Raw genomic sequence first — 24539 nt, forward strand, 5'->3', positions numbered from 1 at the left:
ATCTTTATGGCCTTATCTAAATGTATCCTTAGGATAAATTCCCAGATATGAAATTGTTGTGTTGAAAGAGTATTCACCGTTTCATTTTTGTTGCATATATCAGAATCACCCTTTAGAAAGTTATTTTTAGGTATTCATATATTTTCTTGCTGTTTTAAATGGTTACTTTTCGCAATCACCCATTTTTTTTTTTGTGGTATAAAGTAGGGGTCAGCAAACTGTGGCCTGTGGGCCAAATCCAGCCCACTGCCTGTTTTTGTAAATAAAGTTTTTTTGAAAGACAGCCACATCCATTCATTTATGCATTATCAATGGCTGCTTTTGCACCACAAAGGCAGAGTTGAGTAGTTGCGTATAGAGACCATATGACCCATAAAGCCCATATAACCTGCAAAGCCTAAAATATTTACTCTCTGACCTTAATGGAAAAAGTTTGCCAACTCCTGATGCCTGTTGTAAAGCTTTGATATATCTATATTGGATCTAGATAGAACTATTTTATTAATTGATAGCTATTTGGTGGGTTTTTGGGATTTTTTGATAGGTAATCATAAAATTAAGAAATAATTGTAATTTTTGTCTCTCCCTTTCCTTTTACTATATTGACTAGATTCTCAGAATAATGTTGAATTATAGCAGTGGTAATGGGTATAATTTTCTTTTTTTTGAAATAAATTTATTTTATTTATTTATTTTTGGCTGCATTGGGTCTTCATTGCTGTGTGCAGGCTTTCTCTAGTTGCAGTGAGCGCGGGGGCTACTCTTTGTTTCGGTGCACGGGCTTCTCATTTCAGTGACTTCTCTTGTTGCGGAGCATGGGCTCTAGGCGCGCAGGCTTCAGTAGCTGTGGCACGTGGGCTCAGTAGTTGTGGCTCGCGGGCTCTAGAGCGCAGGCTCGGTAGTTGTGGCACACGGGCTTAGCTGCTCCACAGCATGTGGGATTTTCCCGGACCAGGGCTCGAACCCATGTCCCCTGCATTGGCAGGCAGACTCTTAACCACTGTGCCACCAGAGAAGCCGGGTATAATTTTCTTATTCCTAACTTGGGTAGTAATGCCTCTAGCATTCCCTCCAATATATTTTTTCTTTTTTTCTAACCTTTTTTATTGTGTTCTGTTATTCCTAGTTTGCAAAAAGGTATTGCTCAGGAAAAATCTCTTCACTGTTTATCAAGAGAGTCACATGGAGTATCTCTTTTAACTTCTCTAGATTTTCTCATGCTAAATTAACCTTATAATCTTGAAATAAATCCTGCTTATGAATGGTTTATTATTTTAAGACATTGCTTAAGAATTGAGTAAGTTAGTATTTTGTTATATTTGCGTCTGTATTTATGATTCATATTGGTCCATGGATTTTTGTGTGCTAGGTTTGTTAAATTCTGTTATCAAGATTGTGCTGGCCTTGTGAAACAAAATGGGAGGCTCCCCATATATTTCTACGCTCTGGGAAAGACACAGACAAATAAATCTCAAGTTATTTTGTGACAAGCACTGTAAAGGATGAATTAAAAAATCAGTCATAGGGCTCTTGCTACAAGTGCCAAGAAGGAGAGCAAATGGTGGAGTAGGGTCTCTTTTTAAATTAGTATCATCTTGTTCCAGATGTATGTGCTTGAAATATAAAATATGTTTTCTTTAAACTTTTAAATTTTGAGGTAATTCAGACTTAAAAGTTGAAGGAATAGCACAAAAAACTCCCATATACCCTTTACCCAGATTTCCTGATTGTTATTGTTTTGCTGTACTGTATTGGCTTTATCATACTATTCTTTCATTCTCTCTATCTATAAATGTATAGATTAGAAATATGTAAATGTGTAGATGATACTGATACACAGATTTATAGATACATATCTTTCTGAACTCTGCAAATATGTTGCAGATAATTAGGTATTCTTAAAGTGTATAAATAGAGCTTTTCAAATATCAGAGGTGCTAACAATGTTATTTTTTAAACACCAGATATTTATTTATTTATTTAGCATGCAAGTTGTTTATTTTGGGAAGTGATCCCAGGAAATAGAGGTGGGGGACTGGGAAGAGTGAAAGATGGAAGGGAGGAAAAGTGAGTCCAAGAATTAAACACTAGTCCTTAAATTCTATCTGTATGTCTTTATTCTATATCTATCTATGTATCTGTGTTTCTCTCAGTCTGTCTACTTATCTGTCTAACCATCCAGGTGATGCAAGCTCATTGTAGATCAGCTATAAATGACTAACGAGGAGAAACATACTTCAGATCCCAATACCTGGTGATAACTTTTTAAATGCAAATATACATATACAATTATATATATATCTCAAAAGGGATCATGTATTCTATTTTTATAATCTGTCATTTTTACTTGACACGTTAACATGTTTTCAGGTCAATGAAAATAGATCTGTACCATCATTTGCCATGACTACTTTGTGTGGATATAGTACAGTTTGTTTCATCAATTCATGTGTTGCCATTTAGGTGGTTTCCAAACTTTTTCCTCATTGTAAGCCACTCAGAGCCTGAGTTTTGATGCCATAGGGTTGGATTTGAATCCTGGTTCCCTTTCATTTCTCCTCTGTGTCACTTTTGGTCAATTACTTAGCTTACCTAGCTCAGCTTTTTTACCTTTCAAATGGAGATGAGAATACCCATTTCATAGGATTTGTGAGGACTAAAGGACATGACCTATATAAATTACCCAGTCTAGTTCCTGGCATGTAGCAGGCCCTCAATTAATATTTGTCCTTTGCTCCTACATTTTGTCTCAAAGATAGTTCTAAGGCTCATGAAGTAGTGTCTGTCAAATGCTTTACATTTTATTCTGGTCTTATCCTCTGTAAATATCATGTGCTTTCAAAAATATTGAATGCAGTCTAGATATTTCTCCTCACCCTTGATAAAAAAGAGAGAACATCCAAAAATAAAACGCAATACGAGCAATCAAAAGAATACCACTTTCTTATGGCTGATAGAGAACACACAGAAATGGCTGTCCAATTTGTGAAATAAAATGGATTTGACAGACCTGGCTGATGAAAAATTGCCCTCTATTGAAGTCAGCAACCTGGCTTCGTGAATGTTTTCTTTAAATGGCATATAAGGCTCAGATTTCTACTTGGCAAATAAAATTATTTCTTGTTCTCTCCAAGAATTAGAATCTGTTTTTTTTTTTTAAAAAAGGCTGAATGTAGTCATGTGTTTGAATGTCTTAAAATTTCCCTCCTACAAAACCTCCCAAATTTGTTTTCATGTGGCCATGAGGATGACACAGCATGCACTGCTTATGAATGAACAGATGAAAATTTTGCAAATGAGCATTTACGAAACATGAGGCAATGAGTGAGATAGAACACTTGTGTCAGACAGAAGACAGATGACTCAGGGTAGGGCCAGCTCATCTCTATTATGGAATAGCGATCTTTGCCAATAGTTTATAAAGAAATGCAGTATATTATTATGTTTAAGCACAGACAGCACCAGCAGAACAATAAGATGAAGTAGGGTCTATGCATTAATGGGCAGAGAAAGATGATCGTGATTCATAGATTGGTTATTTATTTGTAAATACCTGCTGGCTGAGATTTAAATGATTCTCATAATTAAATAACCCCCCTGTAATCTTGTTTTCCCTATTAGTGATCCTTAGCCAAATTGTCTTTTACAGATATTAAAAAGCTGAAAACTGCAGTTCGGCTCCTGTAAAGTTATTTGATAATTAGAAAGTTCAGATCGTTGAAGACATAGTGAATTGTGTCATTTTCCTCATACAGTGAACATGGTATAATGATGTACCAGATTGAGCCTTGACATCATTAGGCTCTTTGAAACAAATGACGTCAGACTAGAAAAAACAAAACAGGGATGTGGTGAGGAAGTGCTAAGGAGCAGCCAGCCACCGTGGTGTGCTTTTTATTCCTGGTGAAAACTCAGCCCCTGTAAGTCTCACTGAATCTGCTATATGGACTGAGTGCGCCCACTCAGAGCAGACTCCTGTTTTTCTGACCACGTGGCCGTACAGGAAGCAGCAAATTGCCAGTTTGTACATGCGCCGTTATCGGTCCCGTGTGCACAGAGGGGTGCTGGGTAAAGATTTGGGCCTGTATCGCAGGCTTCTAGAATGTGAAACGAAATGATCTTACCTGAAGAGTTTTGTTGTTGTTGGTCCCATTTTTCCTAATTGCAGTACCCCATTTGAGCATGGGTAGGATGGGAGTGTGGGTGCGTGAAATGTGAGGAAGGGGAAAGAAGTCCAATTTTAAAAAGTTTAGTCATTTCCTGTTAGGAGACACTCACTTCAAATACAGAAGTGAATTTCTTCCTGAAGTCTCTGTGAAAAATGTGCATTTAGCTTTAGGACAAGACCTCTTTCTAAATAGCTTAAGGAAGCAAAGAGGCCATGAGAACGGCCACCATGTGTAAAAGCTTGTGTTCTGGTAGTTCCGACGCGCAACATTTTAGGTTTTCTTCTTGTGTATCCATTTCTACCCCCAGTGCATGTCCTTGTCTTACCTTTTGACTCCTACCTGTTCCAATCTTTTTATTTTATGATCCGATCCTTTCCCCTGTGTCTTTAATGTAGCTTTTAAAACTTCTGTAGTGGTTAATACTAGACATAAGTTGGGTACACTTGATAAGAACCAGATCTTTTCATTACATTCATTGTGAGTTGTATGCTCTTTAATTTGGGGGAAATGTGCTCGCTTCAAATAGATTGAAATACACAGCATTTTGATTGTATTAGTCTGTGAACACAGGACTATTTTCTGAGCTTTTACTTTTTTCCTGGCACCAATTGCTTTTAGTCACAAGTAACAGAAACATCAACTCAGACTGGCCTAAACAATAAAGAAGATTTGTTGGCTCGTGTAACCAAAATATCTAGTAATCATGTGGACTTCAGGTAAGGGTTGATCTAGCAGCTGAACCATCCCATTAAGGATTACATTTCTTTCTTTGTCTCTACTCTGACATCCACTGTCTCATGCTTTCTAAGTCTGCTTGGTCATAAGATCGTTGCCAAGAGCAATCAGAATTTAGACTTCCTCGTTCACATCCAGCAAGAGGTATTGTGTTAAGCATAGGAGGATGCAGAAGTTAATGAGGCTCCCAAGACTACCATGTGGAAATTAAAAATCAGCACATCACAAAATATTTCAATAGGTACTGTAATCAAGACTCTAGAGGGAATTCCCTGGCAGTCCAGTGGTTAGGACTTGGCACTGGGTTCGATCCCTGGTCTGGGAACTAAGATCCCACAAGCCACGAGGTGCAGCCAAAATAAATAAATAAATAAAAGACTCTAGAGCTACACTGTTCAATACCGTAGCCACTAGCCACATGTGGCTTTCGAGCACTTGAAATATGGCTAGCTGGAATTGAGATGTGCTGTAAGTGTAAAATACACACCAAATTTCAGAGACTTCATTTAGAAAACATGTAAAATATCTCACTAGCAAATTGATGATTTATTTCATTAATTACCTATGGAAATGATGATATTTTTAAGGTACATTGGGTTAAATAAAATATATTATTAAACATAATCTCACCTGTTTTATTTTAGTTACTCAAATATAGCTACAAGGAAATTAACAATTATGTATTTGGCTCAGATAATATTTCTGTCAGACAATGCTGCTCTAGAGGCCTGAATAGGCCATTAGAAAGGTGAGCTACCTGTGAATAAATTCAAATTTATTTCACTGATAGAGAAGGATCAGAGAACACCTTTATTTAATAATTTTTTTTTTTTTTTTGCGGTACGCGGGCCTCTCACTGTTGTGGCCTCTCCCGTTGCGGAGCACAGGCTCTGGACGCGCAGGCCCAGCAGCCATGGCTCACGGGCCCAGCCGCTCCGCGGCATGTGGAATCTTCCTGGACCGGGGCATGAACCCGTGTCCCCTGCACCGGCAGGCGGACTCTCAACCACTGCACCACCAGGGAAGCCCTATTTAATAATTTTTTAAGAAATTTATTTATTTTTGGCTGTGTTGGGTCTTCGTTGCTGCGCGCGGGCTTTCTCTAGTTGCGGTGAGCGGGGGCTACTCTTCATTGCGGCGCGCAGGCTTCTCGTTGGGGTGGCTTCAGTAGTTGTGGTGCGCGGGCTCTAGAGCGCAGGCTCAGTAGTTGTGGCACACGGGCTCAGTAGTTGTGGCTCGCGGGCTCTAGAGCGCAGGCTCAGCGGCCATGGCTCACGGGCTCAGTTGCTCCGCAGCATGTGGGATCTTCCTGGACCAGGGCTCGAACCCGTGTCCCCTGCATTGGGAGGCGGATTATTAACTGCTGCGCTACCAGGGAAGCCTGAGAACACCTTTATTAAAAATAGTTCTCTACTCCCATCTCCAGTCCCCCTCTATCCTGTTACCCTATTAGTGTCCTCTGTGGTACTTATAACCATCTGAAATTATCTCATTTGTATACTTGCTTACTTGTTTTTCTCATTATGCTTGCTCCCCTCCCTTCCGCCTTCCCCCCGTGGTACATTTTCTGAGAGCCACAGTCTTGTCCATTTTGGGCTTCACTGTAACCCAGCACCCAGCATAGTGCCTGGCATATAGTTATTGCTCAGAAAATACTTTTTGAAGAAAAAGAGCGTGCCCTCTGTATGTGGCTGGCTGGGGTGGGGTAGCTTTGTCTTCTCCTCTTTCTCCCCCCTTCTGAGCCTGGGGCCCTGCATGCTGTCCCAGAAGAGCCGTGAGTTGCAACCAGAGCTTGCCCCTGACGGGAGAGGAAGGGTATCGTCAGTTCTTCATTTGTGTTCTAGGTTTCAGGAAGGCAGGACAGGGGAGTGGACAGTGCAGCAGGCTAGAGCCCTTCTTGGGTCTCCAAGACCCCTGGCGGTGTGATCTTATGTAAGTTACAACAAGGAAAATAAGAACTCACAGGATGGCGGCCAAGTTTGGGCTCTGAAAAGAAACTAGGGCTCTGCCACTTATTGGCTATATGACCATAGGCAAACCACTTCCTTCTGAGTCTCAGTTTCTTATCTGGCAATACTGTTGGATTAATTCAGTGAGATGCAGCGAAAGTCTTCTAACAGGGTTTGATAAGTGGCATCTGTTATTACTGCTAATTTCATGAGGATTAAATGAACATTTTAAAAGCACTTGGCCCATAGTAGATGCTTAAGAAATGCTAGTTTCCTAATCAAATAAAAAGTAGAACTTTAATAGATAAGAAAATTGAACAGTATTATTAAAGTAAAATATTGTGATCTAGTTTTTCCCAAAAGTCTCATCATTCCTGTAAACGAGGCAGCTGGTCCTGAAAGAAGCAAACCTAGGGGTGAAAACAATAGGTTAGGATATTTGTGTATTCCAAACTTTTATTGCCGGATCTTGGTCATGACCTGAAACCCTGGAAGGTCTTGCTAATCTAACTTGTCAGATAAAATACTCATTGGTGTATGTGAGTTTTAAATCTCTCCCGTAGGGAAAGAGAGAAGAGGAAAGGGGAATTGGTGAAAATAAGAAGTGTCATCTTAGGCTGCTCTAGATCTTCTTTAGATACCACTATTTTTTTTTGTTGTTGTTCTTGTTGTTTATACCAGTTTTCCTTCTCTCTTTTCTTTTCCTCATCCCTAGGGGATCTTTAACTTAGACCCATGTCCCCTCAAGAGAGCTGTAGATAGAATTCAGGGACTTGAATAGGAAAAAAAAATGCATCTTTATTTTCACTAACCTTTGATGGAACTTTAGCATTTTCTTTAATTATGACTGTAGGCTACAAACTCTGGTATTATTAGCTGTGACTTTGTTACCAATGGGAATCATCATTTTTTAAAATCTTAATACAGATGTTGCAGGTATCTTGAAATATTATGTACATACATCACCACTTCAAAATCATAGTAGTGGCTAGACTCGATGCTAGATCTTATTTAATGAGTTAACGAAGTAGTGCATATATCATGATGTCAAACAGTAAAACAACTGTTTTGTTAACTGTGCTTTGAAATAACGGGTTTCCATTGTAAACCTATGTTTCTTATCTTATGTTCTTATAGATAATATTCTGAGAATAGCCCATAGGTTTTAAGAGCCTGCCCAGGGGATGTATGGCACAAAAAAGATTAAGAACCCCTGCCTATGTAAAGATTGCTGGGGCACGCCTCAAGAGGTATAGTTTTATTTCACTTCAGCCTTTCAATGCATCCTAATTCAGGTGTTTTGAGTGGAGACAGCTATTACATGGACCCACTGGTCCACTCATACCCAAATATTTGAGCAGTCCACTGTCTAGAATCCCTGGGTAATGAGCACATTACCAACAGTTAATAGGTGTTTATAATGATATTAGATGAAACTGGAGATAGGTGTTTGGAGATTTGTGCCAGTGCCAAGCTTTGAACTGGTTAAGTGCAAGCTTTATGGGATTACCTACGCCACAGAACAAATACAGTTATCGACGAAATTATTGTCTATTACCACATACCTCTTATGAAAGCAGAGAGTTAAAGGTCAGTGCCCAACTAGAGATGATACAGCCTTTGTCATAGTGTAGTTAAAAATATTTATAAACAGTGCAAATGATTGAAAGTAGTAATATACAAAGTAGTGTCTTCATTCATAAGTACATATTACATGGTGTATGAAAGAGCTCGCTCGTTGTCTGATCTTGAAGACAGGGACTCTTGTTTGAACTTGGAATGGCAGCGGGTGGAGGGGGGCTGTAAATCTGGAGGTGCTGGAGTGAGGTTCCAAGGAGAAGACCGAATCAGTATAACTTGGGTCTGTTGGAAGGAAGGAATGAGCAGCGCTGTTGGTGAGAGATGACAGGAGTGAGATGGCGGATGAAGGATGTCAGAATCCATTTGTGAGATTTTTGACTTGGGGCAAGGAAGCTGAGGTTTCTGAAAGGTGGAGTGACAGCCTGGAAATGCTATGCATGGGACTCTAGACTGAAGAAAAGGAGTGGAAAAACAGATGAGGGGGCTTGTTTGTGGTATAAATATTGCAATACATTATGAAAAGTTTCCTGCTAGTTAGCTTGAATGTTGTAGGAAGATAGAAACATTTTACTTTAGAAGATTGTCAACTAAATTTGGGATCTTTTGACTAAATATAAGGTTTTTGGCATGACTAATGACACAGGATATTTGCATCCTGAGAAAGACATATATATACCTACAGTGACACTTCTCAACCTGCCCACACCCAGGCCCTATTTTGCATGGTTGGTGTGTGTAATGTATTTTACTTTGTAGTTGTTCAAAAGAGTTGCATATTTTTGAAAAGCCACTTCCTGAAAGAGGATGACTGGGAAGGGAAGAAAAATCCTAGCTGGCTTTGGTGGTAACAATTCGGAGGCGTACCCACGTCAGCTTTGGTGGTAACGATTCCTGAAGCTCCTACAAGTTCGCACGTGTTCCTGCTTTTGGTTGCTAGAAGCCGGGATAATAACGGAGCTGAGAATATGGGATTTTTGCAGGAACTTCCAAGGGTCATCCAGATTTCACAGCAGAAGCAGATGATTCAGATTTCCTGGGCCTTGAAACCTGTGTCTTAGAGAAATGGGACAATCACTTACCTTTACTATACTCCTAATTGGTCAGTGGCAAAACTCAGGCACCAGAAAAATTTAAAAGTTGGTTGCACACAAATGCATGGCCAAACGGAGTTGAAAATTTCATTCTCGCATTTCCAAACTGCCTGATGAGATGATTTCAGCTGTGCTCTCATCCTCAATTCTGAGAACTTTTCAACTGCAACTTGAAGGTGTGGATGGGTTGAGCATCTTTACAATGTGGAAAAATCCCCATTTCTCCCCTGATTTACTAATAATGGGGGTATTTCTTCTCATTACTGTGAAGTGAGCCTTTAACAGATCGCCCCCCCCAAATTTGTAAGAGTACATCACACAGAGCAGGCCCTAACATTCTAGGCACTTAATAGAGGTGACCTTATTTAATAATACCCTTGTTACCATTTGTTGAACTCTCTAAACTGAACTCCCAACAAGCCTGTAAGATGGAAGGTTTATCTACATTTTGGGAATGAGGAAATAGAAGTAGCCGAGCGGTACAATCAATAACCAGCCCAATATCACACAGCTAATAGGCGATAGAGCTAGGATTAGAATTCAGATTATTTTGGCCTAGTAAAACCCCTGAAAACCAGGAAGGTGGTATTATCCCATTTTTCAGTTGTGAAAATTGTGGCTTGGAGAGGTTAAGTAATTCATTCATATTCACACAGCTAGTGACCTGTAAAGGCATCTTCCAGAGCAGTGGTGTCCAAAAGAAATGTAATGAGTCACAGATGCAACTCACATGTAATTTTACATTTTCTAATAGCTACATTAAAGTAAAAAGGAAACACGTGAAATTATGTATTTTATCTAACCCAGCATATCCAAAATATTGTCATTTCATGGAATCAATATAAAAAAACTTATTTGTGAGACATTTTACGTTTTTTTCTTGCCTACTAAGTCCTTGAAATCCACTACGCATCTTACACTTGCAACATGTGTCCTTTGTGGACCAGTTATATTTCAGGTGCTCAACAGCCCCTTGCGACTAGCCGTTTCTGAATTGGACAGGGCAGTTCTAGACCAGTGCTCCTCAACCCCAGGCGCACACTGAAATCACAGGGGAGCTTGAAAGACGCAGATGCCTGGGTCCCATCCTCAGAGGTTTTGATGTAATTGGTCTGGGGTGGTACAGGCTGGCTTCCGGTTTTTTAACCACCCTTCCCCTGCAGGTGGTTCTAACCTGCGGCCAAGTTTGAGAACCTACTCAAGTGTGATGTCCAGTCTAACTAACCAAGTAGAGAACTGTAGCCACTGTCTACTGGAGAAGGTTCTGTGAGTTTCCTGAAACGAGAACCATTGGAAGTAACCACTCTGGCAGTATGCTTTGCTAGTGCACATTAAAGACTGTTGGGCAATGCCCTAATTTATTGATTTCTCGCAATTTATATTTCCCAACATTTTGACCAAGTCCTGGAATAATGTAAGTGAAGAGATTTCTTTTTTCCCCCTTGACTACACACTGCTCTGGATACACACCAGTGCGAGTAAATTAAGACATAAAAATTCAGTTATTTTAATTGAGGTCAAAGGTGTTCGTGTCAGTCTGGAATCTCTGAGCTGTGGAGAAGAGGAAGTTGGGGTTTGAAAGCTGCAGGTCGTTGCCAGAATGAAACGTGTCTAGTGGGGACCGTGTGGGAAGTGCTGGGTGAGGAAAGGCAGTTGTGGCTCCGGCTGAGGTCTGAAGGCTGCATAGCCCACGCTGTGGCAGGACGCCCACGAAGCTGCCCTTGCCAGAGGTCTCACGCCTGCCTCCCCGCTCAGCCAGACTTGTATTCTTGCCCCTGAGACCTGGATGTGAGACTCAGCATTCAGGAACTAAAATGTCTCATCTCACCGGAGGTTCAGTTGTCCTTAAAATGCTTTTGCAGTCATTTGGAATAATTTTTCTCTCGCCTTCTTTTATTTAAATTGAAACACAGCTTGAATATTCTGGACACATTTATTATTTCCCAGGAGGAAAAATACTGGGTCTTCTGTGGTGGTGATGCTATTGCAGTTTTGTTGGTTATATTTATTTGACTTAAAATTAAGCAGGAGAACACACAAACACTGCTGTCTTTCATAGCCTCAACTAAATTAATACCATATTTCAATGAATCAAAAAGACTGTCAACTGCAAGGTGCACCACTATTTCATGTATGCTAAGTAAGACTAAGCTATTACACAGTGGTTTCTTAGCACTTGGGATTTTTATTTTATGTTCATTGAAAGTTTTTTACACTTAGACATTAATTTTTATCACGTTAGTCTTTTGCATTAATTAAAAAGGAAAACGCAAGCAGAAGAGATGGGTTAAGGTATTCCTAAAACTTCCTCACAGTATTTTTGATTTCAAACCATCAGTACTTCTGTTTTCTCACAAAACACTGTCCTCTCTCCATCAATAACAGCAGTGATTCAGCATTTCTTTAAAATGTGTTCCCAGTCATCTCAGGGATTTTCCTCCAAGACTGCCTTTTTGGATATACAGTAAGTTTTCATTTCATAGCCAAACTGTAGTGAAATCTTTCTGAAGATGAGTTAAGCGATAATTTCCTAGCCCGGCAACCAGCTCATTTGAAGTGCTGACAGTAAGAACTGCTAGATCAAGGTCACACATGGGCAGGCGATGGCATCTACATTGTGACTGTACCTGGCTGACAGCTTTAAGATGAATTCCAATTTCAGAGATGTTAAGATGAAAAAAAAAAAAAGTGCTTCTTAGATTTCATGAAACATGGTATGTAAATTGTATTCCTAGTAATCCAGATTCCCCAGCTGCTTGTCACATCCACCTTGTTTATGTACTTCTGAACAATTTCAATGAGATTTGCCTGCTGTTCCCTCCTCAGCACACCTAGGCTTTCATGTACAATGGTGTGTAAGCCAAACTCTCCCACTTCCTTCTACTCTACTTTGCAGCTGGAGTACAAAGTACAAAACTGTACTTTGATACCCTTCTTCTCAACCTTGAATGTGTACATGGATCACCTGGGAATCTTGTTAAAATGCAGATTCTGTTTCAGTAGGTCTGAGAAGGGACATGAGAGTCTGCATTTCTGGCAAGTTCTTAGGTGATGCCCACATTGCTGTTCCAGGGACCACATGTTGAGCAGCCAGGCTTTGCTACATCTAAGAACATGGTATGTCATTAAAGAAATTCAGCACCTCTCCAGGGTGCATGGGTGGTTTGTTTTTCCTTCATTTATATTATTATTTTGTTGAAAACCTGTATAATGCAAATGTCATTGTATTGGATAAGAACGAAGATTTCTTAGGATGAAAAGAAAACAGAAATTTTATATGTCCCCTCTTATGGTACAGGGAGAGGTATTTCTTCCCCTTAATTTGTTCTCTGAAAGATTTGTTCATTTGGTTTTCCCTTGCCTTTCTCCTCAAAAAACTTGGGCAACTTGAATTTATTAGGAAATCTGCATGTAATTGCAGATTAATAACCTACCCATTAACGCCACGTTAGTTCATTGTGATTAATAGCATCTGTGTGAATACTTAATGAATTAGTAATGACGGACTGTTTGCTTTAAAGTGTCAAGAGAACATTCCATGTAAAAAGGCACTACCCATAACGGGAAAATTAATTATAGGCTGGTTGGATAATAACTTGTCACAAACAAGATATGTTTGTTTGGAAAGCCTCATCAGTGTTGATATTTGCACAGTGAGAGATACTTTGTAAAACATGCATGGACCTTTTAATTTATAAAATGAGAGGGGAATTTTATTTTCAACAACAGTTAAGATAGGTATGGGAGCTTATATTTATGAGAGAGAAACACACACTCACAAATATGTGCTAGTACACTCACAAGTTTGCCTGTGTCACTAACCAGACTTCCTGTAGTGACCTTTTAGATTGAGTTCCAAATTGAACTGCTTCTCCTACCTGCTGTCTATTCTGAATTCATAAATTCACTTCCCCAAGGCCCAAGCGTTTCTTGTTACTAATTTTATTCCTTTAGCAAATCATTTGTTTTCTCTATGGTTCCTCATTCTAATTCTGTGATGTTGCCATCATTGTTTATTTCTGTCTTTGCCCTACATCTGAGGAAGCGAAGGTCAGGAAAATTATGTGAGTTGCCCAAACCAATCCAGCCATATAATTTGTCCCCCACAGATTATGGGTCTAGCATTTCAAATGTCTCCAAATTTAACCCAGGCGGAAAGAACTGCATGAGCAGAGGCTCTGTCCAGCTGGTGCCTTTGAGGAAACCCAAGAAGCCCAGTGTGATTGGAGCTCAGAGTTGGAAGGGAATGGGGACACAAGACAAAACTGAAGAGAGAGGAGGGACCAGAGCACATAGGCCTTGTAGGCTGTTTAAAAATTTTAGCTTCTGTCCTCGGGCAGTGGGAAACCATTTGTAAATGTCATGTCAGGGGGTGCCGATGAGCGATGCATTTTGCCAGAGCGTGCTGGCTGCATGGCTCGGAGGAGGAAGTTGATGTACGGAGATCAGTTCTGAAGGCCCCAGCATGCTGTTCTGTTTTCTAGCTTGGGATCCAGATGAAGGTAGAGTTTGTCTTCTTTGTTACAGAAAACCTCAAGCATTATTGGGTATCCTTTTCTCTCCTTTCTTCTCCTTTCAGCATGAAGGGTCATTGTGTCTTCTCTGTAGCCCCCCTTTTTTTTGAAACGCTCCCAGACACCTGGAAGAATCAGCTAGGGGAGCTTCAGCCACAGCCAGTGGGTGTGGAAGTTAACTTCTGTCCCACCAGCCCTCTTGCCCTTTTGGGTCCTCTGCTTGTGCCAAGGATGCTATTGCTTCCTTTTTTTTTTTTTTTTTTTTTTTGCAGGAGAGGATTCTGGACAGAGAAAGAAAAGAGAGCCCAGCTCTGAACCCCTCACTGTCATAAACCCAGTTTTAGAGGGGCAGCTGCCCTTGACCACACACTGTGGTTTGAATAGCCAAGAATAGAACCTCTGCTGCTCTCACCTCCTCATGGAAGGTGGGAGTGAAAACAGGGGTTAGTTGGGGAAGTGGCTTTTTAAACCTATGTTTACAGTGTTTTGATGCCGCTGTCATAGATGAGAGAGGAATCGTGAAGTCTGGAGCTCAGATTTTTTAGGATTTCAGGGATGCAATATTTATCCCACTCTTCCTCTCTGTAGGGTGTGGTATAAGCAGGAGTTGAAAATAGCTATCCTGTGTTGTTTTTTTCATTTGGAAGTCTTTCTGGCATAGTGCTGATTATTTTTTTTTTCTTAAACCAGTGAATTGACTCTCACCTCAAACACATATTGCATTTCATCTTTAAGAAAGGAACTTTTCAAAGCCGGGTTTTTCAGAACTGAGGACTAAGACCTAAATGGGCCAGTGCAAGGAGAGTGTTTCCAGGACAAAAAAAAGTAACGTTCTCCTTGAAAAATGTTGATGTTGAATTAAAATGGAGCTACAGAGTGAGGAAACCAGCAAAGAAAGGGTAAAGCTTCTGATCTGACATGGGTCAGGTGGGGAATGGGAGAGGAGGAAATCTGGGCTGGTGATGTCCTGGGGTCACAGGCATCAAGAAGGACTGCTGATAACTGTCAACTATACCTTAGTAAAGCTTTGGGGGAAGGAGGGCTGGTGAGTGCTGTTGGTTGAAAGTAGTGGTTCTCAAAGTACTTTTCTCCACCTGCAGTATCAGCATTACCTGGGAATTTGTTTGAAATGCAAACTCCTGGCCCCTACCCCAGAGCTATTGAATCAGACACTCTGGCAGAAGGACCCAACACTCTGTGTTTTAACAAGCCCCTCTGACAAACCCACAGCCAACATAATACTCAATGGTGAAAAGCTGAAAGCCTTCTCGCTAAAATCTGGAACGAGACAAGAATGCCCACTCTTACCACTTCTATTCAACATAGTATTGGAAGTCCTAGCCACAGCAATCAGAGAAGAAAAAGGAATAAAAGGTATCCACATTGTAAGAGAAGAGGTAAAATTGTCAACATATGCAGATGACATGATATTATATATAGAAAACCCTAAAGAGTCCACACAAAAATTCCAAAACTGAAAAATGAATTCAGCAATCTTGTAGAAGGATACAAGATTGACATTTGTTACATTTCTGTTACATTTCTTTACACTAACATTGAAATATCAGAAAGGGAAAGTTAAAAAAAAAACCCCTTTTAAAATCACATAAAAAATACTTAGGAATATACCTGATCAAGGAGGTGAAATACTTATGCTGAGGACTATAAAACATTGATAAAGGAAATTAAAGATGGTTCAAAGAAATGGAAAGCTATCCCATGCTCTTGGGTTGGAATAATTAATATTATTAAAATGGCCACACTACTCAAAGCAATCTACACATTTAATGTGATCCCTATCAAATTACCCATGACGTTTTTCACAGAACTAGAACAACTAATCCTAAAATGTATATGGAACCATAAGAGACCCAGATTTGCCAAAGCAATCCTGAGGAAAAAGAAAAAAGCTAGAGGCATAACCCTTCCAGACTTCAAACAATACTACAAAGCTACAGTAATTAAAACAGCGTGGTACTGGCACAAAAACAGACATATGGATCAATGGAACAGAATAGAGAGCCCAGAAATAAACCCATACATCTACAGTCAATCTTCGACAAAGGAGGCAAGAATATACAATGGAGAAAAGACAGTCTCTTCAGCAAGTGGTGTTGGGAAAGCTGGAAAGGTGAAGTTAGAACACACCCTCTCACCATACACAAAAGTAAATTCAAAATGGCTTAAAGACTTAAATATAAGGCATGACACCATAGAACTCCTAGAAGAGAATACAGGCAGAACATTCTCTGACATAAACGTACCAGTGTTTCTTAGGTCAGTCTCCCAAGGCAGTAGAAGTAAAAACAAAAGTAAACAAATGGGACCTAATCAAACTTATAAGCTTTTGCACAGCAAAGGAAACCATAAACAAAACAAAAAGACAACCTACTGGGAGAAAATATTTGCAAATGATGTGACCGACAAGGGCTTAATTTCCAAAGTATACAAACAGCTCATACAACTCAATAACAAAAAGAACCCCAATCAAAAAAATGGGCAGAAGACCTAAATAGACATTTCTCCAAAGAAGACATACACATGGCCAACAGGCACATGAAAAGATGCTCAACATCACTAATTATTAGAGAAATGCAAGTCAAAACTATAATGAGGTACCACCTCACACCAGTCAGAATGGCCATCATCAAAAAGCCTACAAATAACAAATGCTGGAGTTGTTGTGGAGGAAAGGGAACCCTCCTACACTGTTGATGGGAATGTAAATTGGTGCAGGCACTATGGAGAACAGTGTGGAGACTCCTTCAAAAACTAAAATAGAGTTGCCATATGATCCAGCAATCCCACTCCTGGGCATATATCTGGAAAAAAATCTAATTTGAAAAAGGTACATGCACCCAAAGTTCTTAGCACTATTTACAATAGCCAAGACATGGAAACAACTTAAACGTCCATCGACAGATGAATGAATAACGAAGATGTGGTATATATACACAATGGAATACTACTCAGCCATAAAAAAAGAATGAAATAATGCCATTTGCAGCAACATGGATGGACCTAGAGGTTATACCAAGTGAAGTAAGTCAGAAAGATAAAGAGAAATACCATATAATTTCACTTATATGTGGAATCTAAAATATGACACAAATGAACTTATTTATGAAACAGAAACAGACTCACAGACCTAGAAAACAAACTTATGGTTACCAAAGGGGAAAGGGGTGGGGGGGCAGGGATAAATTAGTTTAGGATTAGCAGAAACAAACTACCATATATAAAATAGATAAACAACTAGGTCCAAATGTATAGCACAGGGAACTATATTCAATATCCTGTAATAAGCCATAATGGAAAAGAATATGAAAGAGAATATATATGTGAATAACTGAATCACTTTGCTGTACACCAGAAACTAACAGAACATTGTAAATCAACTATACCTCAATTAAAACAAAAGCGAAAACAAGCCCCTCTGATGATACTGATGCATGCTCAAGTTTGGAAACCACTGGTTTGACTAGGACATAATATGAAGTGAAGCTTTCGGGACCAGCTAATTTTGTTTTGATCTAACCTCACCAGGCCTCCTACCTATGACTAGGAGCATCAGGAGTGTGTGTCACTGGTCACAAATATGGTTACAGGGCAAAGGGGGTAGATGGCTCAGCACAGGGTCACTCCACCACTGCAAAAACAAGTCTTGATATAACCGGAGAAGGCATTTCTTCCAGTTACGGTGGAGAGCTCTGTCAAGAAAGTCCATGAGGACTGCCTCTGGTTTAGCCACCTGGGGCCCTTGTTCTCACATAGGAAAGTGACTTGCAGAATTTTACTGGGTACCTGACGGTCAGATGAGCAGGAGTCAGGGACCTGGGTCCAAATCCAAGCTCTAACTTTTACTAGCTGAGTTTCCTTGGACAAGTTATGACAGTTCTTGCCTGTAGACTAGGGTTAATGATACATGCTGCTTAGGGTTGGTGGGGGATTAATTGAGGTCATGTACAATATACCTGGCACAGAACAGGTGCTTAATAAATGAACGCTGTCACCAGGGTCCTTGGATGTCTCAGGACTGCTCAGGAAGGACCACTGCGGGGGGTATGTAACCATACATGGCCTTTTCTTGTAATGTTAAGATGGTAGAAATAGGCAGGAAAAATGTAATTAAGATTTGTACTATAGGAAAAAAAAACCTGAAGATGAATTTTAATGACTCTAAGTTCAGCACAGGCCTTACATTGAATTATCTGCTAAGATTCAAATTATCTAAATAGGAAAGCTATTTTTATGAGTTAAAATATTATATTGGCAGATTCATTGTAATGCTATGCTATCAAAGAGTGATGTTAAAATTTAAATTATTTTGAAGTGTGACCGTGGTAAGTGTAATCCTTAAAAATTCACTTATAAGTGCACATAATAAAAGAGTTAGCTTCTGTGAGACTTCTGCAGTGTCTGGCAGTTGTATAAAATTGATTTCATTATGGACAAAGAGGTCTTTTGTGTTAAAAGGGGAATATTTTTATGTTATTTGGTAACCCATGATTTAGATTGATGAGTTCGAGGTTTTTCATGCCCCTAAAATAATCTCTGCCCCTTTTTCTTAAGCTAATGCCAACCAACAATGATCATTTATGAGATGATCATAAAAAATGAACAGAGAAAAGCATTCTGACAGCTTCTCTACCTATGTTTGGGTGGGAGTTTTCCAGAAGAATGGGAAATATCAGCTCTTATTGTCTTTTCAGTGTGTCAGACAGACTCAGTTAATCCCATGCTTGACCGGCTATGGGGCTGAGGAACTGCAAAGTCGAGTGTCACACAATTCGTGTGAAAACATGAGGGTTATGGGATCCACAGACCATGACTTAGTTAACTTGAATTTTATTTTTTAATGAGAATAACAATGAGCTTTGCAAGCTGATTTAGAGTCTACACATCTAACTGCATTAGAACTTAATACCCATGAAGTGTAAGTTAGAAAAATGAAAATTTTCAGTACGGTAAATAAACTGAGGAGGCTGGAAACCAGATTGAAGTCTGTAGCCTGGAAAATCAACAGAGACTAAAAATAGTAAGATTAGAGGCGACATTCAACCATGGACCAGCCAAAGGTGGTTTTTAAGTACCACCAAAGGAGAAACCAGGCCATCATATGATAGGTTTAAAAAAATATGTGTCTAGAGAACATTCTGTTTCTTATGTAGGTGTGGAAGGGCACACCTTCCCTTAAAATGTAGATTTGGTTTTCCAAAGTTTTGATTTCTCATGTTCTCTCTCTCTCTCGCTAGAATTAAGAGGACACTCCCACTGATTTCCAAAGGAAATGCTGGCATAATCTACATGAAATTGAGAATTCACCTTGATGACATTTGACTGAAGGCTTTAGAATGCAGTTGCTGTTTCTAAATATTAAGCAAATCAGGCACACAGCTCCAGCGAGCTTTTAGTAAGTAGCCAGAGGATCCCCTTTAGAACAGGCACATAAAAGGATTACAGGGTCCGGAGAAAGAACACAGAGGAGCGTGTTTTGAAATAATCCTTATGCTCTGGGACCATCTTGTTTAAATGGCGTCACCTTAACACCGAGGTTCTTGGTAGGTGTTTGCTCACAGGCCTAAAACTTTGTGCGTGTGGAGTTTTGAAAACAGTATTAGTTGGGAAAGTCCTAAATATTGCAAAATCTCCAGATGACTGGCCTGAGCTGTATGTGACTGTCGTGAGCTCTTGACTTACCAGGGGACTGCCAAGTCCTTAGGAGTATCGTTTTTCTTTGTTTGGAATTCCCTCTTCTTATTCCAGAGCTCTCAATAAAGGCCCTGTCTGAGCAGGAGAATGTGGACGGAGTAGAGTTGATAGTCCTATCTGGCTTCTGCAGTTAAAGGAGGTTGAATGCCAGTAAGTACCCCCCCCCCACCCCCGCCATAGAAGAGCAGGGAAGTGGAAGGTCAACCTGAGACCACTGGTGAAACGAGACTTACGTAGCTTAAAAAACGGTATTCACAAAAACAGATGAAATCTTGGATCTCATTGTATGATATGCGGACTGCAATGTGAGAAAAGGAGATAATGGATGTTAGTATAATTAGGACATTGCTGATTATAAAAAGAAATAACAAAATAAGTCCGGTTTCTCACATTTCCTTTTCATTTGGGCGAAAAACTCTCTCAGACTTTCCTTGACAGAAATTCAACTCGGCAAACATTGAATACCAACCATGCTAAGCGCTAAGCCCTGGGTGGTCAAAGGTGAATGTGACTCAGTCTCTGACCCAGAGAGCACTTAATCTAATGGAGAATAGCCATTGTTAATGCCTATTTTATGCACTAAAAGTAATTTTTTGTGATAATATTTGAGGCCCAATGACCAAAAATACCTTCTTTATTAAAATTCTCACACGATTCATCCCCTGTGAGGCCAACCAAGCCTGTGTTACAAAGGCATGGGCAAAACCCAATTTCTATGTGGACTGTAGATCCAAGTGTGAAACAGTAAAGATTCTAGAGGAGAACATTATACACTATCTTCATGACCTCAGGGTAGGCAAAGATTTCTTAAATAGCACACAAAATATGCTTACCAAAGATGGAAAAAGTGATCACATTAGACTACATTAAAATAATTTCAGTTCATTACATGATACCATTAAGGAAATGAAGTCTGGGGAATGGAAGAAGACTTTGCAATACAAATATTCAACAAAGGGTTTGTGTGTAGAATATATAAAGAGCTTCTATAAATTAATAAGAAAAAAGATTACCAATAGAAATGAGGGAAATAGAGTTGAGTAAGCACTTCACGAAAGAGGATGCTGGTTGTCTTGATTGGAGATAGTGACTGGAAGGGAGCACAAGGGGCTCCAGGGGTTCTGGTCATAATGTTGGTTATGTGGGTGTGTTTACTCTGTGAAAATCCTTCAAATTATGATTGGTGCACTTTTCTGTAGGTATGTTATAATTTCATTGAGAAAGTGTACATAAAGAAAAGGCCTTGTCTAGGATGAGGAATGCGGCAAAGTATTTTCAGACGTTATCTCTTGTTGGAGCGTTGCCTCTACTGAAGCAGAGGAAATGTTGAGAGCATGGGCTTTTGCTTGGTTGTTAGGGCAGGTCCAGTTTGTGCAAGAGTCCTGCACAAGGAGTGCCAATGTCTTGGGTTAGCAGAAGGCCTTTTGGCTACCAATATCCTGAGAAAGGAGGAGGAAAAAACATTTATGGAGAAAACACTAGAAACAAGCTTGATTACTTCACAATTTCGTGTAGAGCTAACTCAGCCTGGAAGCCTGTTTAAGCCACCATTGATTGATCACTTACCACGTATTGCGGCACTGAGATAGGGACTTTCTGTGCATCAGAATATTTGATCCTCACCACAACCCTGGAAGGTAGGTGCTATTATTTGTCCAGATTTACAAATGAAGAAACTGGGGCTTAGGGAGAGTAAGTAACTTGCTTAAGTTCCAGCTAGAAAGTAGCAGCAAGCTGCAACTGGAACCCACATCTTTGTGACTGAAAGCTCACCCCCTTGACTCTGTCTATTATTTTGCCTTTTTGGGGGGCAAAACCAATTTTATCTGAGCATAGTGAGAAGAAAAAATAATTACCCTGTATGCACACACACACACACATCAAATTTTGATGATCATAGGCACTTTGAAACTGATTTTAAAGTCTGAGGTTTGTTGTACTATAGGTTATGAACTGGAGTTTTCCTTCTCTGTTGTAACATGGTTAGGAACACCTGGATGGGGGTGAGAGGAGACTGAGAAATCTTCCAAGAAACAATGCAGATTATCATGGGAATACACTTATATGGGTGACCCATGAGCCCTTCTCAGTGCTTTAGGGACAGTGTAATAACCTGAGTAATTGCCTTTGATAGGCTTTGTTTTCTGCTCATTAATGACTCTCCAGGTTAGATTTTATACTTCTTACCACTAGTTGAAATACAGAGATACATAAAATGGATGCAGCCAACTGATTGTCACAACATTGTCTGCATATCAACGTTCTCCTGCCTGCTTGGGTTTGAAGAGAAGGAGAGGAGAAGGGAAAGGGTATGATAAGGAACCTGTGTTAGCTGAATTTGTTTCAAAAGTCAAATTCTGGTACAGAAGCCAGAATTTTGACACATAAAAATTATTGATGTTTGTGCACCGTTAGGGTTTGGGGATTGCCCTACTTAGCATATACATGTCCTCTTTTCCCCTTCTCGTGATACATAGAGCGCCTTGGGTACACACTCAGGTACATATTTAATATTTTGAGTTCTTTTGTTCCATGGCTTATTTTTGTTCCCCAGGCTGTTCATGTTTGCAGCCTGTGGAGTGTTTATAGCATCACAATAACAGTGCATCCCCAAATGAAATTTGGATTACTTACTTTCACATGTGTCTCCCCAGCAGTCCAATGACTGTGGAAGCAATATGGTGGAAAGGCACATTATCTGATTTGAATAGAAATATATGTGGGTATGATTTTAGAGATTCTGTTTATTAAAAAAAGAAATCATCCTTTATCCTTGGGGCTAGTTATCCCACTTTTATTGCTGTGGTAATACACAAGAAAGGAACAAGTTGAAATAATTGAAAATGTCCACATCGAGCTCAACTTACTTAGTTTATCTTAGTTATATGTACTTGTTTGATGTACAGATGCTTATAGAAAACTGGACAGAAGCTCTGGGTTCCTTTTTTTTTGAAATGTAGAACTTGTAGTTTAGAAGTAGACACTGCTTTAGGGAATATGTAGTTATTTACTAATTTGATTAGCACTGTACATTGTATCTTGAAGCTATTCAAAGTACTGTAGGAGCATCTGTTGTACCATCATTTGGAGGCTGCTAGGTTGTTTCAGAAATAAATACCAAATTCCTTGACAACTGCAGTTTGATACAGCTCGTTGCAGGCAGTGCCGTGGTGCTGTGTGGGAATTCTTTGTCTTGGCTTCACGTTGGTAAATTGATATTCTCAGGTACACCCAAGGTGTTATTTTGTGGGGAGGGTAGTTTTTATTGAGTCTTGGCTTTCCTAGTTCCTTATTTAATGAACTAGTGACAGCTGTCATTTTCTACCTTCAAACAATAGCATCAGTGATTTTATAAACAGAAAATCATTTTCCAGGTGGGCTTGTGCCCATGCTGGCAGCCATTTTATATACATGGCCTCATTTTAAATGGCCAGGACTTTGAATGTGTAAATGGGTAACTTTTCAGGCCATTTGGGTAGGCTTTACATTCTTGCTTCTCCATTTCCTGTCTAAACAACGTCTTCCGTGTCCACGGCATGTTTATGCCGCATTGAATAAAACTCCTAATGGGAAATTTCTTACAGACGACCTCCCTGAGCGGCTGGGCTGTGAAGAAGTCTTAAGAAACCCGACCCTGATGAAATTGCCTCCGTTGAGAATATTACTCAGTGCAGAAACGAGGAATAGAATTCAGTTATTTTTGGTTCTTGAAAAAATGAATTCTGGGTTTTTTTGTGTGTAGGTGGCAGAAAACATTAACCCTGGCAGAAGGTCCAGTCTCAGTTGGAAATTGAACTTTTGGTTTCTTTGAATTAGGAGAACCTTGGAGAAGACGATGTTAAAAATATTTGTTATTTGAACCTCAAGCAACTTGGAATCGGTTCTGCTGTCTTTTATAGACATATCTTTTCCAGGGTTGTCTGTCTCTACATTTAATTTTCTGGAGGCTGGGACTGATTATCAAATGACCTCCAACTCAGCATCACCTGTGGCTGGATACTAATGAATCCTTTTTTAACCTTCCTAGCACTTTTGGAGAAATCAATCAGTAGGAGGCGGGACACCGAAGCCATACAGAAAGCCAAAATCCTTTATTCATCTTGCATGAATGAGAGTGAGTAATAAAGAAAATAAATAAAATAATTTACCACCCTTATTTTTCAGAGTTCTATTAATGCTTAAAGATATTGTTTAAGGAAAAAGAGAGCTACTAAGAATTCTACTAATATTTAAAGGTGTTGCTTAAAGAAAGGAGCTATTTTCCAAGACTGGATTTTGACTACCCCTGCCTTTAAAAAAAAATTTAATGAATTAATTAAATTTTGGCTGCGTTGGGTCTTCGTGGCTGCGCCGGCTTTCTCTAGTTGCGGTGAGCGGGGGCTACTCTTCGTTGCGGTGCACGGGCTTCTCATTGCGGTGGCTTCTCATTGCGGTGGCTTCGCTTGTTGCGGAGCACGGGCTCTAGGCACACAGGCTTCAGCAGTTGTGGCTCGTGGGCTCTAGAGCACAGGCTCAGTAGTTGTGGCGCATGGACTTAGTTGCTCTCCGGCATGTGGGATCTTCCCGGACCACGGCTGGAACCCGTGTCCCCTGCATTGGCAGGCAGATTCTTTTTTTTTTTTTTTTTTTTTTGCAGTACACGGGCCTCTCACTTTGCAGAGCACAGGCTCCAGACGCGCAGGCTTAGCGGCCATGGCTCACGGGCCCAGCCGCTCCGCGGCATGTGGGATCTTCCCGGACCGGGGCACGAACCCATGTCCCCTGCATCGGCAGGCGGACTCTCAACCA

General features: G+C 40.0%; 1 protein-coding gene across 3 annotated transcripts in view; it reads left to right on the forward strand.

Annotated features, from left to right (window-relative positions):
* The window catches only part of PHEX (phosphate regulating endopeptidase homolog X-linked), a 206911-nt gene that overhangs the window by 15867 nt on the left and 166505 nt on the right, over window positions 1-24539 (forward strand). For 2 of the 3 annotated variants that reach the window (XM_029239873.1, XM_029239874.1), the window contains one exon: window positions 23779-23865. The exons of the other annotated variant lie outside the window; for it this stretch is intronic. In XM_029239873.1, coding sequence (XP_029095706.1) covers window positions 23779-23865 — 87 coding nt within the window. The remainder of the gene's footprint in view (window positions 1-23778; window positions 23866-24539) is intronic. 3 annotated transcript variants of the gene reach the window in all.

Source organism: Monodon monoceros, unplaced genomic scaffold (genome assembly GCF_005190385.1).
Source record: "Monodon monoceros isolate NGI ecotype Baffin Bay Population unplaced genomic scaffold, NGI_Narwhal_1 Super_Scaffold_22, whole genome shotgun sequence".
Lineage (NCBI taxonomy): Eukaryota > Metazoa > Chordata > Mammalia > Artiodactyla > Monodontidae > Monodon > Monodon monoceros.